The 16,400-nt window shown below is 55.8% G+C and overlaps 3 protein-coding genes across 3 annotated transcripts in view; 2 read left to right on the top strand and 1 right to left on the bottom strand.

Annotated features, from left to right (window-relative positions):
* Nucleotides 1–3,142: 3,142 nt before the first annotated feature.
* Nucleotides 3,143–8,194, top strand: MONBRDRAFT_34727 (uncharacterized protein; the record flags this gene model as incomplete). The annotated part of the gene is made up of 15 exons (XM_001750765.1): nucleotides 3,143–3,492; nucleotides 3,636–4,302; nucleotides 4,424–4,503; nucleotides 4,643–4,768; nucleotides 4,900–4,962; nucleotides 5,029–5,228; nucleotides 5,341–5,439; nucleotides 5,530–5,764; nucleotides 5,870–6,205; nucleotides 6,322–6,674; nucleotides 6,816–7,082; nucleotides 7,175–7,283; nucleotides 7,376–7,501; nucleotides 7,610–7,703; nucleotides 8,031–8,194. The coding sequence occupies exons 1-15, from the start codon at nucleotides 3,286–3,288 to the stop codon at nucleotides 8,192–8,194; spliced, it is 3,126 nt and encodes a 1,041-aa protein (XP_001750817.1). The 5' UTR covers nucleotides 3,143–3,285.
* A 1,824-nt stretch (nucleotides 8,195–10,018) lies between these two features.
* MONBRDRAFT_30309 (uncharacterized protein) lies at nucleotides 10,019–12,054 on the top strand (the record flags this gene model as incomplete). Its single annotated transcript, XM_001750764.1, has 6 exons — nucleotides 10,019–10,324; nucleotides 10,450–10,857; nucleotides 10,993–11,076; nucleotides 11,114–11,549; nucleotides 11,601–11,811; nucleotides 11,910–12,054. The coding sequence occupies 6 exons, from the start codon at nucleotides 10,019–10,021 to the stop codon at nucleotides 12,052–12,054; spliced, it is 1,590 nt and encodes a 529-aa protein (XP_001750816.1).
* MONBRDRAFT_39301 (uncharacterized protein) overlaps nucleotides 12,021–16,400 on the bottom strand; it is a gene marked incomplete at its 5' end in the record, with an annotated part of 11,816 nt that continues 7,436 nt past the window's right edge. Inside the window, 6 exons of the mRNA XM_001750731.1 lie at nucleotides 12,021–12,847; nucleotides 13,000–13,742; nucleotides 13,879–14,940; nucleotides 15,022–15,126; nucleotides 15,341–15,526; nucleotides 15,612–15,904. Coding sequence (XP_001750783.1) covers nucleotides 12,391–12,847; nucleotides 13,000–13,742; nucleotides 13,879–14,940; nucleotides 15,022–15,126; nucleotides 15,341–15,526; nucleotides 15,612–15,904 — 2,846 coding nt within the window. The 3' untranslated portion in view covers nucleotides 12,021–12,390. The remainder of the gene's footprint in view (nucleotides 12,848–12,999; nucleotides 13,743–13,878; nucleotides 14,941–15,021; nucleotides 15,127–15,340; nucleotides 15,527–15,611; nucleotides 15,905–16,400) is intronic.

Genomic DNA, 16,400 nt, shown 5'->3' with positions numbered 1-16,400 from the left:
AGAGAGAGAGAGAGAGAGAGAGAGAGAGAGAGAGAGAGAGAGAGAGAGAGAGAGAGAGAGAGAGAGAGAGAGAGAGAGAGAGAGCAAACAAAAAAAAAAAAGAAACAAAAGAGAGACAGAAGCAACCAGTTGCGCTGTGTGAGTAGAACTTGTGGCTGGCTGGCTGGCGGTCTCGTGTGCCTTGCTCGTGACGCACGCTCACATACAGACACACTGGCAGTGCAGCTGGAGGAGACTCGGGATCGTCGGGCACGCCGCTGACCGTGCACGGGACAAAAGAGGACGTGGTAAAGGACACGGATTTGGGGGGATGGGAATGGGTCTGGAAAGACCTCTGGGCTGGTGCGACCGAGTGGCAACAATGCAAGGAATGTGACCGTTCTGCACGCAGTCAGCAGCAAAAAAAGGCGATGAGGCGATGTCAGGCCAGAGAGGCGAGAGCAAGGACGCTTTGGGTTTGGGACGTCATGAGCGGAATGTGTGAGCGGACACAAGATTCTGCCAACTCCCTGACAGTCAGAACGATGCGCGCCATGTTTGCATGGCTTGAAGCCACCGAAGAAGAAACGTGTCCGCGCAGACACCTTCCCACAACGATGTGCGATCACGATCCAGCAAGCGCAGCGCGACATTCTTGGACGGCAAGCAACATGATCGAGAAGGTATGGCGGCATGTTGATTGACTGGTATTTTTGTGTAGCGGTGGACCAGCGCAAAGGAGCGGCAGGGAAATGGGGAAAGGACGGTCGCAATGCACACCCATTCCAGCGGCGGCGAGAGGCTAGCCTCTCGCCAATGCTTTGGAAAAGACTGACCTGTTTCTTGCCCAGGCAGCGGGACAGGGCACAATTCCCGAGATGCCCACGGTTGTGAAAGGGATGGCCAATGTGTCGGCAATGCTTCGCAGGAATCGTGACCAGGCGTGTCAAGGCGCCCCGCTATGATTCCCGGGAGCAACTGCCGTGCCTTGTTGTAACGACCAAAGCAGCTGTTCCATGTCAAATCCAGATTCACCCGCACAAGCACACCAATCTGCATGAGCGGCTGGCTGGCAGTCCCGGCGAGCCCGATTCAGAGTCAAAAGTGGTGGGGCCAAGTCGAGGAAAATAAAAAGCACCTCCCTCTCCTTGAAGCAGTCACACACATGCACACATACACACATACATACACACATACACACATACACGGGGAAGGGCAGGCAGCGCCTCACCTCGATGGGTGATTCAAACACCAGCACCAACCCAAGAAAATAACCCGACCTTGGTAGGCGTGTCGACGTATGTCGGCTAGCAAAGATAAACGCTGGCGATCCCCCCTCCCGCGCACAACACGACGTGCCCTACACAGATGTAGAGGATGGTGAGAAAGAGGGGGCAGGGGTGGTGGTTGATGTGGCCTGAGGCAAGCGATCACTGCAATTCAATTCAACTGCAGGCACAGGCACGCCCTTATACCCCCCATACCTATCTCGTTGCAGGCAAGCGACACAAGCTGGGCACACAAGCACCACATTGGCCCATACGTCAACAACAACAGCAACAACGCCAACATGGGGTGATTGGGCGCGACAAGGACCCGTAGATCAAGCCATGCTTGTTGGAACCCGCAAGACCCTTCAGCCATAACAACCCATCTAACTGACGCTCAACGCGACTCTCTGCGACCGCATGCCAACGCCAACTGCCGCACTCACGACATCACGCGTTTGCGTTTGTGTTTTGGTACATTATTATGATGATCTTTCGCTCATGAGGGCCTTGAGGAACGACATGCCCAGGGGTGTGCGCAGGGTATGACGATGATGCAGCCGTCCAGACCAGGCCGCACCTGCCAGCCTGCCGATCAAGGCGGACCTTTCCAGTTGTTGTTTTTCCTTTTCACAAAGCCACTCGGTCTTGCTTTTACCCCACTTTCTGTCCCGTTTGTCCTGAGCGTTGGTGGCACGAGTTGCGGAAAAAGAGGGGTGCGTGGCGCGTATGCCTGTATGCGTGTATGTATGTGTGTATGTGTGTATGCTGTGGGTGCCCCAGGGTCCCACTTGACAGTGACGCTTGGCGAAAGGACGACTTGGAAGAGCCTTTGTAGGCCTGGACCAACCCAGCATCTCCTTGGGTGTCCCTTTGAAATTCAAACAGGGTGACCTCACGCGTTTGGGTGGCGTGATGCTAGCCGCGTTGGGGGTTCTGTCGAGGCTAGACGAGGCGAGAAGGACACTGCCCCCCTTTTTAAGTCTTGCATCCTCTCTCCGTCTCTCTCCGTCTCTCTCTCTCCATCTCTCTCTCTCTTCCCCCCTCCCCCACCACACACCCTCTCTCTCTCTCTCTACACTGAACAGGCTGTTGTGGCGCCTGCTGGCTTTTTTTTTCCTGCTGCTTCCTGCTGGCTCTGACTCTGCCCCAGCCTGCCAACCCAATGTATAACGCACGAGCGGTATCGATGGCGCTGTCGGCACAATCAATCGTTTCCCACACTTTTGCCACTTAGATGAGATGGAGATGAGATGGGTTCAGGCAGAGATGAAATGAAGCCACAACCGGCGTTGCTTTGTCATGGAGCACGCACAAGCATGTACCGGGCGTGCGTCATGGCGAACAAGGCTGTGTCTGTCGAGCGCGCGCGCGCGCGCCGTGTCACCCAGCCAGCACCCGCCACCACCACCAACACACGCGCCAGCACTTCTCAGAGAAGAAGGTGTCAGTCATTCGAGATGCCTTGAATCATGCATCTGTGCGTCATGTATGTTATGGGTAAGGAGTTCCTTAGGAAGAGTGAAAGGGTGTGAAAATCTGGCATCAATGGTGGTAGTCAGGACAATGGGGGAAACCTGACGTCACACAACGCGCGAGCGACTTTCACACCCTAATGCAGCTTTACCAGCGTGTTTTGCTTGATAGCTCGAGCGGGTGTACCCAACTCATCCCCTCAACCGAATTGTCAGACAACCCGATACAACCTGTTATTCTGACTGATTTCGACCCTGAATGTCAGATTATATTGTCATTGTATTCGGTTGAATGTTCTGAGTATCGTCACCGCTTTCGTGTTTTGCTTTCGGCGGATTATCAGCACCCGCGTGCTCTCTCTCTCGCGCGTTCTGGCTCTCTCTCACTTTTCGACTGACTCGACTCGACTGGATACGGCACAGGGAGCGACACAGATCTGGGGTGCAGTGAGAAGTGTGTGCGAGCGTGTGGCTGGGTGTAAGCCCCCGGGGTTTTTTTGGTGGTGGTTCATCTGTGGACTGAGGTGCCTACTCTTGGTGCTTGCTTGATTTCGATCAAAGCCATGGGTAAGTCCAAGAAGCAGACGGCTCGCTCGGCCACCAGCGACTGGACCGTCGTAAACAAGGAGGAATGGGCGCAGCAGCAGCAGCTACAGCAGGCCGAAGCAGAGCTCGAAGAGCAGACCTCGAAGCTTGAAGCGCCACGACGACTGACCAAGCGCGACAAGCGTCGCGGCGCCCAACGCGTGCGCCGTGCTGGCTGGAACCTGGTCTGTGCATATCGCTCTTGATTCCCATGGCGTCCATGGCATGCGCTTTGCATCTACTCCTGCGACCCCTATGACCACCTGCATCACCATCTGTGTGCGTTGCTGGCATTGATCATCTTGTGTTCATCATCTGTGCGGGATAGGTGGACGTGCCGGAAGAAACCATGTGGAACTTCTCTCAAGAGGGTTTTTGCCGGTTGGAGGAACTGGATGGCAACCTGATTGACGAGTATCAGAATGGCGTGCTTGCCATCAACTCAGAAGCGCCCGCAACCGAACCGTCTGCCGCCGACCCCGAAGCAGCCGATCCATCAGAGAAGAAGAAGAAGAAGAAGAAGCGCAAATCCAAGAGCAAGAAAGTCGATGCTCAAGAGGACGCATCGGCCGATCCTGAAGGACTGAATGTCATTCAAGCTGACGTCGTCGATGCCCACACCCTGAAGGACCAGGTTGCTCAGAAGACCCGCACCAAGAAAGGCAAGGCCGCGGCTAAGCGTGCCGGTGCCTCTTCTGACCTTTCCGACAACGGCCAAGCGCAGCCATCAGAGGCTCACTCTCGTCCAGCCAAGAAAAGCAAGTCCATCGAGCCATCCGACATGGATGACGAAGACGACCACGACGATGCGCCTTCAGGTAAGCTGTCGACCACCCGCGAATCTACAGACAAAAAGAAAAGGACTGACACCACCGAGCACCACCGCACCCCCCACCTCGAGCTTGGTCGTTTCATGGACCTGACGCCCGTTGTCGGCATGTGTACACCAGAAGACGTTACAACCTCTCAGCCACTGGCCGACGAAGACCTGGCCGGTAGGCTAGCGTACCCGCCCGCCATCAGCTCTGGCCCTGCGCTGCTGTTTGATGTCATCTTCCTGCCCACATGACACTTGCTGAAACATGTGCTTCATATCGTCGAATGGCATATGCGTAGCTTGGACCGTGCTTCAGCTTGATCGCGAGCTGGCCGAGGCCGTTGTTCGTCGCGGCTTTACTGCCCCAACTCCCATCCAGGTATGCACTTTATTTGACGCGCCTGACCCTTTGCTCAAAGCAGTATGGGCCACTTGCCACCCGCACGCGCACGCGCACGCTTGTGCATTCTCATCAGCCCTTGTTGGCCTCATCGCCACCACCAACCGGCCGCTCATAGCAAGCCGCCATCGTGCCTGCTGTTCGTGACTACCGCGATGTCATTGCCGCTGCTCCAACGGGCTCGGGCAAAACCCTTGCCTTTGGCCTGCCTGTGCTTCAACACATTCTCAACCGCCGTGCCAGGGTGAGCTTCGGCTTCAAGCACAAATGCTCGCCCAGAGACAGCGCGTTTATAGTTGTCCAAAGACGCTGCGCCTTTGCCCTCTTCTCAAGTTTGAGCACCCTCTTTCCTTTCCCCCACGGCATCCCCTTTAGGGACGGAGTACCGCGGGCTTGCAATGCCTTATTCTTACCCCGACCCGAGAGCTGGCCCTACAAGTATGATGCCAAAGCAGCCGCACGCTCCCTCTGCCTCGCACACCCCTGCTGGCTCCTCACGTGCAGCAATCCCTCTGGCAGATTCAACAACACCTCAAACCATTGGCCACCCCACTCTCTGTGCGAGTGACCGCCATCGTGGGTGGCATGGCGCTCGTCAAGCAAGAGCGCCTGCTCAAGGCAAAACCTGAGATTGTGGTCGGAACCCCTGGCCGTCTGTGGGAAATCATTCAATCAGGCCACGTACACTTTGCTCATTTGGACAGGTTGGTGTTCTCGCAAATTGTTTGTGGCGCCGCTCCTCTTCTTCCATTCTTTTTGTTCAATCTCCTTTTACTACGATCTGACTCTTTGGCTGTTTTGCGAATATCTGTGTAGCCTGCGGTTTTTGGTGTTGGACGAAGCAGATCGTATGGTCGAGCGTGGACACTTTGCCGAGTTGGACAAGATCTTGGCTCGCTTACCCCGCCCAACCCAGTGCGTTTGCGAAGCGCCTCGGCCGTCACATATGTGTGCCAGCTTCCATCTCACCGCTGACCCCCTGCCCATCCCCACTTTTGAAACCAGGCCTGCCTTTCCCACAGAGGAAGACGCTTACTTGCAACGTGTGCGCGAGAACGCCCGGCGTGATGGCACGCCCAATGTCCAAGAAGTGCCATCGAATGTAGAAGAGCCGTCGGCCACCCAATCTGATGGTCGCAAGCGCTCCTCCAAAGACAAGCTTGAAGAGGAAGTTCTCATGGACGTCTTTGGCACCGAGACTGCCGATGATCGAATCACCCAGATGCTGTTGAAATTGCGCGTGCGTCTACCACATCCGATTGCTCAATGTCGAATCACTTGATTGCCTACCTTCTTCTGTGCTTATTTCAACCTTTCAACCGCATGTTTGTGTTTTGGTGTGTAGCGTGATGGGATGAGTTTCATCCCGACGGCCATGGACCAGGCTCACGACGACAGCGAAGATGAGGCCGAGGACGCTGATGAAGCCGTGGAGACGGACGAGGGCGCTGATAGTGACGACGAGAGCGATGCGGCTGAGGCAGAGGATGATCATGAGCAGCCCACGGAAGACTCTGACCGTGCGCAACGCAAAACGCCAGCAGCCGACTCGACGCTCACTCAGTTGGAGGACAAGAAGACCCAAGGTCCTGACGAGGTGGAGACTCAGCTGGCTTTGGAGCAGAACAAGGTCAAGCGTCAGACGTTTCTATTCTCTGCCACGCTTTTGCCCCAGTTTCAGGTGGGTCCCCAAAAGTTCCGTTTCGTCCCAGAGCGGGTATCGCAGGCATGCTTTGTGACTTGAGGGCAGGAGGCGCCAATCTGACCCAACTTGACGCTGATTTTTGTCATGTATAGAAGGGAGGACGCAAGGGGCAGCGACAGGCCGGCGGCAAGGGCGCCACCGACACGTCGATTGAGCGTGCCTTGAGTCGTGTCGTGCAGGCGTGTGGTCTTCGCAAAAGCTTTGCCCAGTTGGACCTGAGCACCCAAATCATGGCAGGGGAACAGCGTCTGGCTCGCGGGCTGCAGGAGGTGCGCATTACCTGTCCCAGCACGGACAAAGAAGTGTATTTGTACTACTTTTTGCGGCGCTTTCCCGGTCGCACCTTGGTCTTTGTCAACACGATTGACGTTCTCAAGCGACTCAAGACCGTCCTCGACCTCGTTGGACTCAATCCACAAGCCCTGCATGCGCAGATGCAGCAACGGTACGGCGCATCTTCTCTCTTCTTCTTCTTTTTTTTTTTTTTTATAAAAACACGGGGAGGGCTGTTGTGAGTGGGGCTGTTGTGAGTCGTTGGTTGCCGAATTTCCGTTCAGCGCATCGGGCCAGGTTTTCGCCTCACCAGCTTGCTGAACTTTAGGCAACGCTTAAAGTTCCTGGATCGCTTCAAGGAGCAGGACAACTGCGTGCTGCTCGCTACCGACGTGGCGGCGCGCGGTTTGGACATTCAGAACGTGCAGTATGTCGTGCACTATCAGCTCCCCAAGCATGCTGACAGCTACGTGCATCGTGCGGGTCGAACTGCACGTGGCACGGCAGCGGGTCTCAGCGTCGTGTTGCAAAGCCCGGAGGACCAGCAAGCTTACGCCAACATTCACAAGACGCTGAACCGGTAAGTGCCCAAGCAGGAGGCCGTTGCCTTGTTTGCACGACATGGACTCACGCGCCCAACACCCCACCCCGTGCACAACATTCGCACGGTAGCACTACGGACATGCAAGCTTTCCCTGTCGAACTAGGTTTTTTCAAGGGCATCAAGGCACTCTTGGGCGCAGCCGTCAAGGTGGAGCGTTTGCAGCGCCAAACTAATAAGGTAGGTACACATTTGCGCAGCAAGGCCATGAACCTGAGAGCGGCCGTTGGCCTGACCACTCACCATTGGGGCTCTGCTTGCGGTGCTGATAGCCCAAGAACAATAACAACTGGTTTGCCAAGGCCGCGCGAGAGATGGACATTGAACTGGATGACGATCTCTTGGAGGAGGAGTCGGCAGCCTCTCAAAAGACAGCGCAGCAGTTGGCCGACTGCAAGGTGAGCGAGCAAGCGTGAGCAGGATACTGACAACTGGTTGCGTTTGTCCTCGAAGCACAAACCGCGTCAATGTGGAAATTCATCTGCGTGGTGTGTTGGGTCAAACAGGCACGCCTCAAGACCTTGCTGGGGCAGCCGATTATGATGACGGGTGCCTCACGCCACTACGTCTCTTCGGGCAACGCCGAGCGTGCTTTCTTGAGTGAGTAGCGCGTGTGTGGATATCGAAAGGAAAGAAGTCGCCTTTCTGAGAGACCAGATGTGAACGAGTCGAAATCTGATGGCAATTTGTTTGCACCCCTCGTCTTTGCTTAGATCCCTATGGCAAGTCGGCAGTCGAGTATCTGGAGGCAGAGACTGCCTCCCAGTAGTTTTACCCCGCCCCGCCTTCCCTCACGAATTCATCTCCAAGCGTACTTCTTCGATGTTTCGTGTGATGCAGCCCTTTGCATCTTGGCGCATGTTGGCCATGAATTTGCAACACGCCCATACGCACACACTCACACATTTCACTGACATGTGAGAACAGCGACCAAACACCACATGCGCAAGAGCCTGCTCTCTCTCTCTCTCTCTCTTTCTCTCTCTCTCTCTCCCTCTCTCTCTCTCTCTCTCTTTTTTCTCTCTCTCTCTTTCTCTCTCTCTCTTCTCTCTTTCTCAAAGCACGCACGTACCATGGACTACCATCTCTGAGCGTTTGACTATTGAAAGCCTTACTCTCTGACAACTGCTCAAAAAGCTTCGCAATGATATCGTATCTCTGAATGCACTGAGCAAAGCATCGTTGCTCTCTGCATCGTTCCCGCCGATCTCACCCACTCTCTACCTCTCTCTCTCCCTCTCTTCTCTCTCCCTCTCTCTCTCTCTCTCTCTCTCTCTCTCTCTTCTCACACTCACAAACCTCCCAAGCACCCACCCGACTTACATGTGTAAGGACGCCGCTAAATTTCTTATTGTAGCACATGTCACACTTTTCCAAATTGAAGTGTGTCAAAGTCAAACAGTCCATAAAATCTGACGTTTTCGGTTACAAGTGCACAATCAACAATTTGGCGCTGGCGCGAAAGAACGAGAGAAATGGCAGCGCACGGTCATCCGCGACTGTTGCGGCGGACTATCGGCGAGTGGCATCAGTGTCTCATCCTTTGATCGTGCCGGGAGCTTGCCTGCGATCTACTTGATCGGTACCTCATTGAGCTCTCAAATTCGCGAGAGTCAGAAGTCGAGAGAAAGAGAATCTGGTTCCCAGGAATTGTGCCAGTTGCAGTTTGGCAGTGAGAGGTTTGGGTGTGTGGACGATTCAGCTGGTAGTGCTGCAAAGTGGTCCCTACCAACCAGCTCCGCGGATTCGCAGTGTTTACCAGCACACGGCCAAGCCACCCCTCAAAAAAAACCCCCGTCACCAACCACCATCCACAGTAACCCCCACCCTGACCAAACTTGTGGTTTCTTAGCGCTTGCTCGCATCCCCCACCGTTCTCCCCTTGTTGTTTGTGTCCCCTTCCCAACTCCTTCTTGGACACGGGCATGCCTCGCAACAACGGTCATCTCTCCCATCTGTTCGTGCCTGGCCTCCCTTACGTTCCCCCCCCACTCTTGCACGCGCGAGCCAGAGGCCAGAGCCTTCGTCTTCCTTTTTTCTTTTTTTTTTGTTTATGTCAGTTTTGTTTTGATTGATCCTGCCGGCGTTGGGGACGTGCAAGCACTGTTGCACTGCCATTACGGTCCTTGTGGTTGCCCCTGCCCATGTCGACCACCAGCGTGTGGTTAGTCTGGCTGGTCGGTTGACCACCGCATTTCTCCGGTGCCCCTCCCTGTGTCGCTGCCATTCGCGCCCGCGAGACCACAACGTCCTCCTCCTCCTGCCATTCAGCCACCCTCCTTCCGAGCAGCCCACAAGGACTCCAGACGCCATTCAAGCATACTCTGACTTTGTGGCGCGGTGGCCCGTGCCTTGTTTTTTTTTTCCTTTCCTTCTTCCTCTTCCTCTTGCCCTTCTTTCTCAAAGCGTGTGTGGTGGCCTTTACAGAGCTGTACCTAGCCCCATCAACAACGCCTGCCTGGCCAGCCCCGTGTTACTTTGGCTTGCTCGGCATTCTTGGCTTGGTCCGCTTGCACGTCTGTCAAAAGGTTATCCCTGCTGCCAACCAGACCTACGCTCGCGCTCGCGCGTCAAATAGTCCTGATCCTAGTTGCCTCGTTGACACGCCTGCGTCGCTGCTTCGACAACTCGCTGGCAAATATTTTGAACGTGCTACGACCTCGACATTGGCAGCCATGTTTCACATTGGCCTGGCCAACATGTTTGGTGGAGCTGGCCTCAATTGTCGGCCAAAGTCTGGCCGCCGCCGCAAGCGTCAAATGTTGAACAGCAGCACAGACAGCAGCGCTTTGGTCCAGGACAATCCAGCAGTCCAGCACCTGCCCCTTGAACTCATCGAACGCATCTTCTGGTAATGGCTCCAGCTTTCACAACTACACCGCCGTAGCCGGCATGTGAAGTTGCCATCTCACCGCATGCCTCTGCTTATTTCTAGCTACTTGGATATCCAGGATCTGGGTCGTGCAGCACAGGTGTGCCGCCAGTTTGCCCGTGCGCGCTGGCTCAAGGTCGACCTACGGCCAGTGTACGACAAGGTCTCCAGTGCCACGTTAACCTACGTCTTGACCCAAAAGCAGCCCAGCATCCTCGTGGTGCCACGACCACACAATAGACTCGTCCCCGCTGCCCCCTTTGATCAGTTCTTCGGACGCGAGCTGACCCTCTCCAATGTTCAAGTGGCCAACGCCCACCTCCTCGCCCTCGTCCGCAGCACATCATCGGTCAGCCCTCGCCCCCACCCGCCTGTTCCTTGAGTTGCTGGACCATTTGAGCTCGTCTCCCTCGGTTCCGTTGTGCCCAAGGCTAGTGTCTGACACGCACCAAAAACCCTGCTCCTGCAAATTAGAATCTGAGCGTCTTGCGCTTGAGCAACTGCTATCTGAGCCCCGCCAATGCCCGCTACATTGTCCGTCTGATGCTGGCGTGTCCCGACCTCCGAGAACTGGATCTCAGTGAGAACGGCTTTAACGCAGCCGTCATGCGCTACTTTGCCGAAACCGACTGCTGGAGCGCCCTGCGCCGGCTGGACATTTCACACATGAAAATGGAGCGTCTTGACGCTGCGGCCGTCGCGACTTGGCTCCTCCGCTGCCCTTGGCTTGAGGAGCTTCACCTTGCTTCCACCCAACTCCATGATGACGATTTGATGGCACTTTTGCCTGTCATTGCCCAGCTCAAGTATCTGCGCCATCTCAACCTCGGGGACAATTGCCTCACGGCCCACGGCATTGCAGAGTTGTGCAATACCATCAAGGTCCGTTACCTGGGGTCCGATGCATTTGATGCCGGTCTTGGTCAAGTTTTGCTCCGTGCTCCGTGGCCTCACTTGGCCTCATCACCGTATACTCGGCCCTGTGGTTGGTCCTGCGTTGACACCTTTCCATGATAGCACATGACCATTGAGACGCTCGACCTGCAATGCAATGAGCTGGGTGCCGCTGCGCTCCAGCCCCTGATGCTACATCTCAAAACGGTACAGCCATCACCTGCGCGCTTCCCGTCTCTGACAGGGCCGACCCAGTGCCAAAGCTCATGGATATTTGCACGCTGGCTCGCAGCCGGCCGCCACCCTGAAGCGCCTGATTTTGTGGGACAACCGCATGGGCAACGCAGGCGCCATAGCGCTTGCCCAAGCCTTGGCTTGCAGTCTCACGCTTGAAGAAGTGGACGCTCGCTTCAACCACATCTCAGTGGGTGGTGCCCGAGCTTTGGCTGAGGCCTTGGAGCGCAACACAACTTTGCGCAAGCTTGGGCTACGGCACAACCCATTGCAAGACGCCGGTGCCGTGTCCTTTGCTTCAACACTTCGCCTCAACAGCACGCTGCGCGAACTGGATTTGGAAGAGGTTGGCATGTCCTACATTGGTGTGGAAAGCTTGGCTCGTGCCCTGCGGGCCAACCACAGCTTGCGTTGCCTCTGCCTCCGCAACAACAACATTGGTGATAGTGGGCTGCGAGCCTTGGCCCAATCCATGGTTCTCAACAAGCAACTACAAGCTCTGGACCTGTCGCAGCTGTACCATGCCACGGAACATGCCGTGAGCGAGCAGGCGCTTCGTGACTTTGCCTCGGCTCTGGCTAACAACCACACCCTGCGCCGCGTGGCCCTCATTGGCATGGCCCCGTCACCAGCTGTCGCCCGCTACTTTCATAATGAACTGGCCCAGCGAGTACAGCTGGAGAAGACAGCCAAGGGTCAACTGATCAGGTCCAAGCACCGCCGTGGTCTTTCTTTACTCTTCTTTTGGCGATCATAACCACGCGGTGCGCCATCACCTGCGCCTGCAATTTTTCTTTTTTGCCCAGAGTCCAATCATCTTTGTTGCATACCATGTGGATAGCCACCCTCCTCTGTCGCGACATCTCCCTAACCCTAACCCTAATGGAATTGATATATATGAGCGAGACGCGAGTCATAATATCCTCATGGATTTTGGCACGAGAAGCGTAATTTCCAGTTGACCAAACCAGAAAACGGGGAAAAAAAAAGGGATTTCGAGGTCGGCCAGCAAACAGCCTAACATCGCTTCTACATTGGCCAAAAAAACAAAGGGCGGCAGAGGAAGAAGCACGAATTGTCAGAACAGCGCAGAGCTGTCGACATGAACTATACAAAGACATCAACGGCACAATGATGCAAAACGCAAGGGCTAACAAATTCGTAGAGCTGCGTGGACAGTTGCTGAGAAGAGGAAAGAGAAGAAAAGATCAAGAGGGGGCAAGAGGCAAACAGATGACAGGGCAAAGGTGCACATGGCGGCCGAACCGCCAAGACGGATGGGTAAATTTATTGGAGGGCTTGCTCGATGAGCGACTGCTGCTCTGCGTTGTGCTGCTTCTTATCACCAGCAGCAACCGAGGCGCTGGCGTTGCGACCCACGTAGCGAGCGCGGGCACCCTGGTGGTGCTCCGACTTTGAGAGAGCCGTCTCAATGCGCGAGTCAACGTAAGACCAGGCGCCCATGTTACGAGGCTCCTCCTGGCACCAGACCACCTCGGCATTGGGGTACTGGTCCATCATGTTGTGGACAAGATCAAAGGGGAAGGGGCTGATCTGCTCCACGCGGCCAATGGCCACATCGGTGATGTTGTTGTCCTGGCGATGCTTCAGCAGGTCGTAGTAGACCTTGCCCGAGCAGAGCACGACACGCTTGACACCATCAGGGTTGCTGGAAATGCTCTCGTCGGTTTCAGAATAGAAGCGAGTGAAGCGAGTGCCGGCACCAATGTCGGCCAGCGTGGACCTAGGAAGCGCAGACGCAGGAAAAAGACCATGGTTGAGAGAACTGCCTGAAAAGGGCTCGATATGTCCGGTTACCCCATGGACACGACCATTGACACATGGAGCCATGCAAGCGCGAGAAAAGATGAGCAAAGAAAGACAAACGCTACGCACTTGCACATTGGGTGGCGCAGGAGGCTCTTGGGGGTGAAGACAACGAGAGGCTTGCGGAAATCGCGGTGGACTTGACGACGAAGAACGTGGAAGTAGTTGGCGGGGGTGGTGGCATTGACAACCTGAATGTTGCAATCCTGGATCTGACGGCGCTGGCCATCACGCATCTCGGGATAGACTGACTCGTTGTCGTTGCACAGCTGCAGGAAGCGCTCGATGCGACCGCTCGAGTGCTCGGGGCCCATGCCCTCGTAACCGTGCGGCAGGAGCATGGTCAGGCCAGTCATGCGGCGCCACTTGTGCTCGCCGGCAGCGATAAACTGATCGATGATGCACTGGGCCGTGTTGGCAAAGTCACCGAACTGGGCCTCCCAGCAAATGAGCGAGTGGGGGTTGACCATCGAGTAGCCAAGCTCAAAGCCCAGCACACCGTACTCGCTCAGGTGGCTGTTGGAGACGGAGTAGTTGGTCTGGGCCGGCGCCAGCTCCTGCAGGGACACGTAAGTCTTGCCATCAACCTTCTGGTCGTGCAGCACGTGGTGGCGCTGCGAGAAGGTACCGCGCTCGACGTCCTGGCCACTCAGGCGGACAGCCTTGCCCTCCATCAAAAGGGTACCAAAGGCCAGACCCTCGGCGGTAGCCCAGTCCATGCCCGTGTCCTCGACAATGCTATCCAGACGCGACTGCAGAATCTTCTTGAGAGAGCGGTGAATGTTAAAGTCATCCGGATACTGGCTGAAAATCTGTGGTACCACACAAAGCGATCGAATGAGGATGGAGGCGGGACAACCAACTGCAACAAAACACATGCATTTAGGTTGGCAGCGGGGTGATCGGGGCGGTCAACGCGCTCTTCACGAGCCAGGATCAAACACGTACCGTGCCAACTTCCTTGAGCAGAGCCTCGTCAACGCCCGTGTCGTAGATTTGGGCCACGTCGACTTGCTGAGACTTGAGAGAGGACCACCACGAGCCCAGGTACTCGGGGCGGGTGTTTTTGAAGGTCGGGGCGCGATCCCACGCGGCGTTGAGGTTCTCCTCGTAGGTCTTGCGGGCTGATTCGAACCACTGGCCGTCGATGGTGCCTTCGGCGGCAACCTTCTCCTCATAAATCTGGTCCACGGGCTTTTGCTCGGCAATGCGCTCGTACATCAGGGGCTGGGTAAAGGCGGGCTGATCGGCTTCGTTGTGACCAAAACGACGGTAGCAGACAATGTCAACGACAACGTCGTTGCCAAACTCCTGACGCCACTCCATGGCCACCTGGCAGACACGGGCGACGGCCTCGGGATCGTCGCCGTTGACATGGAAAATGGGGGCACCGACCATCTTGGCAAGATCGGTCGAGTAGGGAGTTGAACGGGCAAAGCGGGGGTCGGTGGTGAAACCAATCTGATTGTTGACGACCACATGGATGGTACCGCCGGTCGTGTAGGCAGGGAGTTGGGTGAAGCCAAAGCACTCGTACACGACGCCCTGGCCAGCAAAGGCGGCGTCACCGTGCAAAAGGATGGGGACGACGCGCTTGCGCTTGGTGTCGCCGCGGTAATCCTGTTCGGCGCGGGCTTTGCCAAGGACGACAGGGTTGACGGCTTCGAGGTGCGAAGGGTTGGCCATGAGGGAGAGGTGCATGCGGTTACCCGTGTCGTCAAAGACGACGTCAGAGGACATGCCCAGATGGTACTTGACGTCACCAGAGCCTTCATCATCGATACCGAGATTGCTCTGGAACTCGTTGAAAATCTGCTCGACGGGCTTGTTCATGACGTTGGCCAGAACATTGAGACGGCCACGGTGGGGCATGCCCAAAACGGCAAACTCGACGCCCAGCTCGGATCCACGGCGCAGAAGCTGGCGCATGCCCGTGATGAGGGCCTCGCCACCGTCGACACCAAAGCGCTTCTCCGACACAAACTTCTTTTGCAGGAAGAGCTCAAAGCCCTGAAGGTTCCAAAACAGAATGTGAGGAAGAGCAAGGACATGCGTCAAGCAGCAAAGTGAGAGCCCAGCTCAAGCGCTTACACGAGCATCAACCAAGTCCTTGGCGATCTTCTGCTTGAGGTCAGCCGAAGTGGGCTGCTGAAGCTCCGACACCTTGTCTTGGATCCACTTGACGCGATCGCGCTCCTACGCAACAGAAACCGTTCCACAAAGCAAGAGTCCGGGGTCGTGTGTGTTTGGGTGAGGATAGAGTCGGCATTGGCCAAAAGAAAGAAAGCAGCTGGTATTCTCGGGTCTATGAAGATTTGTTTTCCCATGTTTTTCTTCTTCTTTTTTTTTTTTTCCCTCTCTCTTTCTTTCAAAGTGTAAGAGGGGGAGCAACCGCATAACTTTGACAAACCTGAATGAACATGTACTCAAAGCCCACGGTCGAGCAGTAGACCTTGTTCAGGCGCTCGATCAGAGTGCGGAGGGGAAGATGGCTCTCCTGTTGCGTGTCAAAGATGGCGTGGGGGGGCACGACAACAGTCTTGTCCAGGTCGGCCTCGGTGAAACCGTAGTGGGCAAGCGTCAGCTCTGAGGGAGTCTGTAACACACGGTGTGAGCGTGCAGTGGCAACGACAGAAAGAGACTTTCAAGCTTTTTTTTTTCCAAGCGGGAAAGGAACGCACCGAGCCGTCGAGATCGGCGTTCATGATGTTCAGGGGGTCAAGGTTGGCAATGTTATGGCCGCGAGTTTCGTAGGCGCGGATGAGGCGTTCGACCTTCAGGTGGTTGAGGATTTCCGAATGGGTGGCCGAGAGGGTGGGGGCAGCTCCAGAGGCGCTGGGGGCAGCATGGCCGGCGACGGGCGGCGGAGTGTAGGATTGGCCCTTGCCGAGACCACTGGCCTCGTTGTCAAAGAACGCGCGCCACGAGGCGTGCACGCTCTTCGGGTCCTCACGCCAGGCCTCGTACATGGCCTCTGTCCAAAAGGGGAAAGGAATGGTCCGGATTACGGGCCAAGGCCAAGTTTGGAGTGAGAACAGGGAGGAGAAAACAAGGTGCGTTGCCACATGCAAAATGGAGAGCGAAAAAAAGGCAAATGCACACAAACCGTAGTATGCGACGGAGGTGCCGGACATGAACTGCTCCGTGGGCGCGGGCTGAGTGCTGTACGCGGCCAAAAAGGGGCGCGAACCGCTGGGCAATGCCGAGCCCGGCTTGAGCCACTGGCCCACGGCGCGGCTAAACCGCGTCACGTGCTTGTACATGGTGGCCGTCTATGCCGCAAAATTCAAGGCGGAGGCGCATGAGCACGAGGCCTTTTGATCAGGAAAAAAAAAAACAGGCGGAAAGCAGAAAACATGCTCGAAAACAAGGAGGAAGACGAGAAGACCAGAAGTAAAAAAACTCTTTTAGGGAAAAAAAAAAAGAAGAGAAGGAGGAGGAGGTGAAGGAGGAGGAGAAGGAGGAGGAGA

This window comes from Monosiga brevicollis, genomic scaffold, assembly GCF_000002865.3.
Source record: "Monosiga brevicollis MX1 MONBRscaffold_47 genomic scaffold, whole genome shotgun sequence".
Taxonomy (NCBI): Eukaryota; class Choanoflagellata; order Craspedida; family Salpingoecidae; genus Monosiga; species Monosiga brevicollis.
The sequence above is the reverse complement of the archived record's forward strand: the minus strand, read 5'-3'. Positions and strand labels throughout refer to the sequence as shown.